The 9923-nt window shown below is 36.8% G+C and overlaps 1 protein-coding gene across 2 annotated transcripts in view; it reads right to left on the bottom strand.

Annotated features, from left to right (window-relative positions):
• Positions 1-2364: 2364 nt before the first annotated feature.
• Positions 2365-9923, bottom strand: part of LOC127844130 (glutathione S-transferase omega-1-like) — a 7866-nt gene continuing 307 nt past the window's right edge. The window contains exons 1-6 of one of the 2 annotated variants that reach the window (XM_052374144.1): positions 9786-9920; positions 7300-7494; positions 5142-5247; positions 4410-4629; positions 3451-3580; positions 2365-3100 (exon numbers count right to left, since the gene is read on the bottom strand). In XM_052374144.1, coding sequence (XP_052230104.1) covers positions 2841-3100; positions 3451-3580; positions 4410-4629; positions 5142-5247; positions 7300-7432 — 849 coding nt within the window. In that variant the 5' untranslated portion in view covers positions 7433-7494; positions 9786-9920 and the 3' untranslated portion in view covers positions 2365-2840. Of the gene's footprint in view, positions 3101-3450; positions 3581-4409; positions 4630-5141; positions 5248-7299; positions 7495-9785; positions 9921-9923 lie in introns of those variants that run through there. The other variant, XM_052374143.1, reaches the window with a different exon arrangement.

Raw genomic sequence — 9923 nt, 5'->3', positions numbered from 1 at the left:
CAACCACCTGGTGGACGGACCGACAGACCGACATGAGCAAAGCAATATACCCCCTCTTCTTCAAAGGGGGGCATAAATATATTGAATTTGAAACAAGGGGGGTAACTATGAACAATCAGTAACAATGCACTTTTTGAGTTATTTCCCTTTATCAGATTTTTTTTCAATTTAAAATCAAGGTCGCCACGAGTAAAAATAGATTGAATTTGACACAAGGGGGTAACAATGCACTTTTTGAATTGTCTCCCTTTATCAGACTTCTTTTTTTAAATTGAAAACCTGGTTTTGTAACAATTTTGTCCCTTGTTACTTTCATAAACTAATAATAAAAAAGGAAAAATATTCATCATTTATTATAATAATATTTACCAGCTGTTTAATATTTCACATTCTTTTTTCATCAATCATTTGGTTACAGATAGAAAATGTTATGTTAAGATTTCTCATTGAAGCTTAGTGAATAGTGGCTAACAAAACATGATTGCATGATCATGTTGACTGTAAGAAACGTGTTGAATGGAGACAGATTTATTTGTGATGATACTACTGTTTGCCGCTGTTCTGGAATATAATTTCGACAGCGTTTGTATAAATAATAATTTTTTTTATACTTTGTTAAGTCTGTGTTTCTTTAACTGAATACATAGGCGTCAGAACTGTACCCGAAGCGCCGCGGTCCTAATATTTTGAAATGTGGTCGTTTGGCAAGAGTATGTTTGTAACCGCGTTTGCACTTAATTTATCTAACTGTAATCCATTCAATCAACACCGTAGAGCGTTTCACTGGGTTATATGTATATACTAGATATAATCTACTGTTATGGCCCCTGGTGAGTCCCTAAAACCTTGGTCTAGTGGCTACAGGGGTATGTTTGTCAAAAGGGAAAAATGCATCCATGCCTTCACAATATTATGGAGATAGACGTATATGTGCCACCAAGTTAATTGTTCATCCTGGACACGGGGCCTTTCCTTATTTGGCCACCACCCTGACATTAAGCTAATGCTATTCTGTTTTCATCACATATTTTTTGTTAAATTAAGTTTTAATTTATAAATACATTAATTGCCGAGTCCATGAGCATGCATTGAAATAGCAAGACATTTACAGAGCTCCAGATAAGGTTTTGTGAAATTTTTAAATTACTACCAGATTTTCAAAAAGAATTCTTAACTCTGAAATTTTATTCTTAACGTTACTACTAAGTTTTGGAAAATAATTCTTATTTTTTATAAATGACCTAAAAATAAATAATAATGGTTATTTTCATGCAAAAAAATCAAAATTAACATACTAGCAACTTTATTTCTACGAGTTCAACAGTGTCTTTTCAGTATTATACAATTTTATTTTTCAAATGCCTTTATATGCCAAAACTAGGCTTAGATTGCATGCCTTAGATGAATTTTGACATATTTCACAATTAAAACCGGTCTCCCCTTCAATCTTTTCAACGATTAGCCACGGGACTTGTCCCTTCCACTCGTTCAATGTTTTCTTTTTTGTGTGTTTAAGTTTGGACCCGTCGTGTCGCGTTTTTCTTTAGCTTTTCCGACTGTGTCGGAAACTGAACATACAACATCGTATAAGATCTTTTCTATGTCTTTCTAAACATGTAACTTCGGCTCACTTTGCGTACAATATGTTAAAAGCGTGTTTTTGGACGCTTTGCAGTTTTTTAGGACGCTCTCTGGGCGACGCCATTGTTTTTTGACAGATAGACTGTATACGCCGCTTTTATTGGAAAAAAATGCGCTTTGTTAAACAAACCCGATAACCATTCTATGTAAGCACCGCAAAGATCTTTAATACGCGAAAAGAAATCAATAAAAATCGATACGAACCGATGTAAAAATAATATTCGTAACTTGATTTTGTAATTCTTATGGTACGACAAGATTTTAAAATAAATACGTAACGGACTTGAAAATAATTCGTAATTACGAAAAAACGACCCTTATCTGAAGCTCTGCATTTAAATACAAACTCATGTTGCATTTGCTTATCATCATGGACCTAAAAATAGGATTATTATTTATGACAAGAGTAAGTTAATTCAGTTGGGTGATAAACGTCCGGTTGGGCGACTTTATTTGAGGAGATTTGCAATTTTTCAGTAATATATTGACCCTGTGTCATTAAAACTTATCACATTGTAGTTATGTCATATTTTTCATTGTAAGGTAAGCTAAGTAGAAATTGCTTGAACCACAAAACGTTACATTTCCAAAACGCCGCTTTGGCGTCTATGATGCACCTGTATGTTGCGTCTACTGTAATTGATGTAATCGTCAATGTAATGTTATTATATTTTTGTACTTTTATACACGTATATTCACTGTATACCATGTATAATAAAATGATTTACTGCTACACTCGCGTTTTATTTTATTCCTGTATAGTAGATTAAAACACTTACTGTATCTATACAATCCATGATTATATGTCGACCAATCCAAGCTAATTTAAAGCGTTACAGCCAAGTCCAGTAAAGCAGTTCGACAATATGCCAACGAAATCAGACTGTGTTGTGTTATACATCATTTATATCAGTAAGTCAGCTAAAATGGCTGTTCTAAACTACGAATGACGCATTTGTATGACAAAAGTTACCATGCATGTACAGAAATCGGAGCTTCCACAACATCCGTTGTAGGATGCATATAATAATGTAAATGTTCCATGAGGAAATCACAGCATACCCGTACATACACACACGCGTTCGTATCAACAAGTCATCTCCATAGTTACATTTTGGATGGTTGTACAAGACCAAAGTTACATTTTGGATGGTCGTACAAGACCAAAGTTACATTGTAGATGGTCGTACAAGACCATTTCACAGTTTGGAAGGTCGTACAAGACCATAGTCGTAATCGGGGTTATTGTCGATTCGCAAAGTCTTCAGAAAGTGAGCATGTGCGTCAACGTCGAACATGGTATTCTGCACTGCCGGAAGCTTAAACATGTATTCTATCCAACGATTGAGATGCGGGAAGTTAGCGGGAGTTATTGCTGTTTCTGGAACGATTCTGTTCACAACCGGTAATCGTTCGAACCATGGCCACAACATAAAGTCTGCCATGCACACTTTTGATCCTGCAAACACTATTATTTTGTACAAAGAGGACCAAACGGATTAAAAACAACATTTGAAACGATTTAAAGTAACAATATGCATACATGCATGTATACTTATACTCAAATATTAATTTCTGATATTGGAACAATTGTGCAGTGAAATCTGAAAGTGAACAATAGTTATTGAAACGGATGTGTACATATATAATTTACACGTGTACATGTATACATACGTCATTTAATCGATTAAAAACTACCTAGACCAGGAAACGACTTGGTACAACGACGAAAGGAAAAGCCGCAACAACGAATACTGTAATGGAACAATAAAACACTGCTTGATCATGCGTCCGTGTACGTAAACGTACCTCCGAAGAAAGGTTCGTCGCCTCTTGAACTAAGCTCCCGGTCATATCTTGTGAACGCTCGCATGAGTCTTTCTAAGACCTTCTTGTCTTGTCCAGCCGTTCCAGCTACGTCGTAGAACGAGCTGATCAACTACATAATAATAAATTTGCGTGTCATAGAAAAATATAGCTGAATACACGTGCATAAAGTGTTGGTCCTGTTCAGCCTGTGTATCACACATATATACAAGCTGATTTGAGACGGAGTATTATGAATACATCTGATTTACGGAAACTTCACGAAACTGAAAAAAATTGTCAAGTCTTCAGAACCACTTAAAAGGAAAATTGATCTTGGGACGACACTTAACGTGTTCCATAAAGCCCTTTTTAAATGACATGTTTCAGGTATATTAGAAAATTATACGTAAATGGTAAGATAAAAGCCGTTGATGTGAAGAATTAAAGGGGAACCATTTATTAGTTTATATTGCCGCACAACTAAAACAATAATAGGCGTGACTATTGCCTTATGACATAGTTCGTTTAACATTTCTCATTTTCCAGGTGTTAATAAAAATAGTTAAATATGTAATAAGCTGACAGAAAGATTTATGTAATGAAGGCATTTGAAATCTATTTAACCAACCAACGGTTTTAGGGCAAATACAGCCAATTTAATACAGAAATAACCACAACTGATATACAACAATGAATGTGTGTTGTTATTTTGTCATTAAGGGTATGTTGTTAGCAACAAATAGCTACACTTTTGAGATCGGGGAATGGGATATCAGCATAACTAATTTATTTGCATAAACCATCATGGATGGTTACGATAACAATTAACGGAGGCAAAATCTCCTATTTAAATAAGCGGTAGAGTTTGAATATATAAGCAAAGGACTTTGAAACCCTTTTACGGGGCTTAAGAGTATTGGGACTGCACACAAATATTGATTTTGACCATCCACACTCACCTTGTTCATGGACTCCCACAGCTGCCTGTCTCGCGCACGCCTGTACGGATCTGCGGGGTTGAGTTTCTCGCCAGGGAACGCCTCGTCAAGAAAGTCGTTGCACGTGGCGGACTCGTGCAGAACCCCGTCATCCCACTCGAGCACCGGAACCTGTCCGATAGGGTTCATAGCAAACAACCATTCGGGCTTGCGCTTCAAGTTCACATTGACCACCTCGAATCTAAAAAGATATCAAATAACATGTAGCTATTTTTGGCATTTCACCCAATAGAGGTTGCTGTTTAGTCAGCGGGTACAGCAAATAAGTGTTTCAAAACTAAATTAGGAGCTTAAGTCCGATGAATTTGATTTTCTGTTAATCGCAAGTATTAAAATGACACAATTTACTTAAGTGTTTGCACTTAGCTTATCTAGATCAAACCGTCGACATTAAGAACAGCTTTTCCTAGTGTGTGTAAGTCATTGTCTATTCAAGCAATTAACATTAAGTCAAGCAGGGTTCAAGCAATTAGTCCCCAAATTAAGTCTGCAAGAAGTAACAGTTTAAAAATACCGGTGCTTCTTTAAGTTGATGTCTAAGCAACGAAAGAATGCATCAGAAGCCAAATCCAATCGTCATCGAGAAATTAAGGTAAAATAACAGTTTTTACGTTGTTGATGCTTCTTCAAGTTGATGCATAAGCAACTTTAGCATGTATCAGAAACCAAATCCAATGTTAATTAAGCGCTTACGGTATCTTTCGGTGCTCTAGTAGCAGACGGGTTCTCTGCGCGTACGGACAGAAGCGCATACTGTACAGTCTCAGCACCCCGGGCTTGCGTGGGGGACACGGGTCATCTGGAATAAAGACAATGTGTAGAGGAAAGTGTTTTTCTTCTATTTGATGACATTTTTTCAGAGTATTTAACTATTTATAGTTTAATACATTGTTAACCAGGTTTTCCGAAGGAAAAAACTGGTTATTAGATTGGCGAATGCGGGCGGGCTGGCTGGCTGGCGGGCTGGCTGGCTGGCTGGCTGGCGGGCTGGCGGAACAAGCTTGTCCGGGCCATAACTATGTCGTTCATTGTCAGATTTTAAAATCATTTGGCACATTTGTTCACCATCATTGGATGGTGTGTCGCGCGAAATAATTACGTCGATATCTCCAAGGTCAAGGTCACACTTTGAGTTCAAAGGTCAAAAATGGCCATAAATGAGCTTGTCCGAGCCATAACTATGTCGTTCATTGTCAGATTTTAAAATCATTTGGCACATTTGTTCACCATCATTGGACGGTGTGTCGCGCGAAATAATTACGTCGATATCTCCAAGCTCAAGGTCACACTTTGAGTTCAAAGGTCAAAAATGGCCATAAATTTCCCTTGAGATATAACCTTCATATTTGGTATGCATGTGTATATGGACAAGGCCTTTCCATACACACAACAATTTTGACCCCTTTGACCTTGACCTTGAAGTAGGGGTCTGCGTTTAGGTTTCAAAATCTGCGTTTAGGTTTCGAAAAATGCTCATAACTTCTATGTCCCTTGAGATATAACCTTCATATTTGGTATGCATGTGTATATGGACAACGCCTTTCCATACGCACACAAATTTTGACCGTCCGTCCGTCCGTCCGTGTGTCCATCCGAAAACTTTAACGTTGCTCATAACTTTTGCAATATTGAAGATAGCAACTTGATATTTGCCATGCATGTGTATCTTATGAAGCTGCACATTTTTAGTGGTGAAAGGTCAAGGTCATCCTTCATGGTCAAAAGTAAAAAAAAAAAATTCATGTGCATCTCATGGAGCTGCACATTTTGAGTGGTGAAAGGTCAAGGTCATCCTTCAAGGTCAAAGGTCATTTTTAACCAGGTTTTCCGAAGGAAAAAACTGGTTATTAGATTGGCGAATGCGGGCGGGCTGGCGGGCGGGCGGAACAAGCTTGTCCGGGCCATAACTATGTCGTTCATTGTCATATTTTAAAATCATTTGGCACATTTGTTCACCATCATTGGACGGTGTGTCGCGCGAAATAATTACGTCGATATCTCCAAGGTCAAGGTCACACTTTGAGTTCAAAGGTCAGAATTGGCAATAAATGAGCTTGTCTGGGCCATAACTATGTCATTCATTGTGAGATTTTACAATTATTTGGCACATTTGTTCACCATCATGGGACGGTGTGTCGCACGAAAGAATCACGTCAATATCTCCAATGTCAAGGTCACCACAACTTAAAATATATTTATTTTGAAACAAACTTACAAAGGGGGTTAATTTTGTTTGTTCATTTCAAAAGTTCAGTTTGAGTTGTCTCCCTTAATCAGATTTTTTTTCACAATGAAAACCTGGTTTTGTGACAATTTTGTCCCTTGTTTTAAAATGTTAATTTACTGGTTGCATATGTTTACCACTCCGTATTATATATGTAAGAAGTAATAAATCTATTTCAAAAATACTAAAAGTTGGCGCGCGTTTAAATTATTTTCCCGATTAGTCATATGCCAATGGTGGGGCCATGCTGGGATGTGAACTAACAGATCCAGAACTGACACCACTGTGCTTTACCAAATGAGCAAGCTCGGTTCGGCTCATACGGTGGGGCAAGTAAATGAAATACCATTGTATGTATTGCTACATAGTATTTAACATCGTACATTGTGTATATTGACATAAAATAAATTCAGTGTGGGTTCACAGAAATGAGAACAAGATAAAAATGTAACACAACACACATTTATGTAATGAGTATCGCTAGTTAATTGTTGTTGCTTTAAGCATTACTGACATTTAGAGCGGAAAAGCGATCGTGATTATATTAATATTACTATTAAAACAATACAATTGGCATTTTGAGCAAACGGCTGTAGGTCCAACTTTGCGGATTATAATACAGCTCACCTTTTCCGAGCGCAAACTCCGACATTGTGTCCTGGAATGGAAGTACACTGCAAAATCTGGTCAATAATCCGCCAGGTACACGCGCACTGGGGTTCAATTCCCACAGCGAACTCCGGAGACTGAGAGTCAACATATGATGTATCCAAACATCGAAGGTCTAGAGGCCGATATATATCTTGTGTTCTATATTATAACCTGATGGATAAAGAACTCGCATTAACAAACGTTAGAAACTAAAGCCGAGATAAAACTTATTTTAAATGCGTCGATGCAATTATCATGGATAGTTGTAAACTTGTTCTACATTAAAGATCCGTATATAAAAACGTACCATGTTTTTACACATGTATTTCTTATATAATTAATAAATTCAAATCAGAGAACTTATTTATCTTACAACATGTTCATGCATTATTCCTTTGTCATCTTATTCGTATAATAAGCACGAAACAAAGGAAATGGATATTGTTTTTAAAAGTGTCAGGCAATATTTTCTTTACGAAGATTATTGATTATCAGATAGATAACCACGATTTAAACTCAACTTCTAAAGCGACTTTGTTTTGAACGAGACGTGACAGGAGAGCGCCCATGTATTCTATCTATCCGCAGACATCTTAAGATGTCACAAAGATCTGACTTGAATTGCCATTTTATACCATATTTTACTAAATGATTTCAGGAACAATCTCCGAGCAAAGTTGTTCCATGCTCTGATCCAGTTTAACCGTTCATATTTTCCAACTAGTGGTCATGCGACACCTTTATTCCACATTTTACTGAATTATCAGTTATTCGAGTCAACGACCAAGAAGAACTGGTAGAAGGAAAGGTGGATGTAGAAAGCTTAGCGTTAACGCCACATACAATTATACCATTAGATTTTGATCTTCTCAAATACAACGAGAACTTAACTCTTAACTATACCCAATAATATTCTTAACTGTCAGCTTTCTAAATAAGCAGATTCATTTTTACTCGTTACTCGAAAATCTTGTATATAAGGTTAACATCTCTTGAATCTCGTAAAAAACAACCGCTAATATTGTACTCATCGCTATTGGTATCAATGGTTTTGACTACCGGTATTCTAATTTTCTAAAGCCTCGGTCACATTCCAGTTCATTAAACGCAGGTCAGACGCACGAATTGCAAAACAGAAGCATGCGCTTACAAAACTTTGTGACGTATTCACGTACACGATGAAGCCGTCGTGCAGACATCTCACATTTTAAGCACGTGTGTTGACATTGAAAATGACTCGAGTGGGTCTGCGAACGATGCGAGAGTCGTTCGTTGAGTCGGGTTCGCAAGGCCTACGTGCGGTAAAGGGATTTATTTACAGATTTTCTGACTTTTGGAAAAAAAATAGCTTTCAGTGTGTTCGCTAGAAGTTCAGTATTAATTAGAAGTGAATCGGTGTAGAAAGAAAGAAACTATAGTAAAAGGCAATTTTTGGGTGGGTGTGGTCTATGTGGGCGGGGTGCCCCAGAGTTGGTAATGGGCCATGCATAGTTGAGATTGACCGTATTGTCATAAGAGAGGTTCAGTATCAATTTAAAGTAAATCGGTGTAAAAATGAAGAAGTTAATGAAAAATAACCTAAAAAATGAGTGAAAATCTCTTACCAGGCCCCACCCCAACCCCCATAAATTTTGACTCAGGGATCAGATCAAAATTCCAAATAGTGCAGGGTCATAGCTACCATGTGTGTAAGTTTCAAGGTTGTAGTGCTAATAGTGTAGGAGAAGATAGTGGCCAGGACGGACGGACAGACAGACGGAGGAGATAACCACAATATCCCCACGCTTTTAAAAAAGCGTGGGGATAATGAAGTTTTCGTTGTTATGTCAAAGAATACACATTTAATTATAGATTGGCATAATAACAAATGCGTATTTTTGTAATTTTTCACTTCCGATATTTGTATGTATTCATTAAGAAGGCCAAAGACCTATAGATTACACAGATTGGAAACTCTCGTCTTCGCGACAGCGATAAAATCTAACGGCGGACGCGAGTCACGTGACATTGATTTTGGAGATGCCGGTGTACCTGTAAATTCTTCCTTGTTCCAGCTACTGTCGGCCATTTTGTTATAAAGCAATCAATTATTCTTCGTAATTAATCGTTAATATTTGACATGTTGAATATTTTTTGTGTAAATAAAAATAAGTTTTTATTTTCTTTGTTTATAATGCTTCAGGTTTTGGTAGTTATTATTCTAATTTATTATTAATTTATCGGAATTTGAAAGAGAACACAGGATTCGTCCATTTTCGATAATTTCTGAAACATTGAATGGCCCAAAGATTTTTTTTAAAACTTCTTCATTTCTCATCAAAGATTGATAAAGTAAGACTGTTAAGTTAGGTGAGATGTTAATCTAGGTATGATTGATAAAAAGTAGACGAAAATAAGGCATTTTAACGGATTTTGCCGTTGTACAATTTTATACTGTTATTTCATTCAATCATTTTTCACACCTGTCGCCAAAGTGGTTTGTTTCTTTTTGAAAAACTTTTCTATTTCTCATCCCATATCGTTGATGTAAGATTTTTATGTAATATATAGGTCTTTGAGAGGGCCGATACTACGGGTAGATATGCTAGTAGTTTTAAATT

The sequence above is a fragment of the Dreissena polymorpha genome, chromosome 9, assembly GCF_020536995.1.
Source record: "Dreissena polymorpha isolate Duluth1 chromosome 9, UMN_Dpol_1.0, whole genome shotgun sequence".
Lineage (NCBI taxonomy): Eukaryota > Metazoa > Mollusca > Bivalvia > Myida > Dreissenidae > Dreissena > Dreissena polymorpha.
Note: the sequence above shows the minus strand (reverse complement) of the source record. Positions and strands in the feature narration are given on the sequence as shown.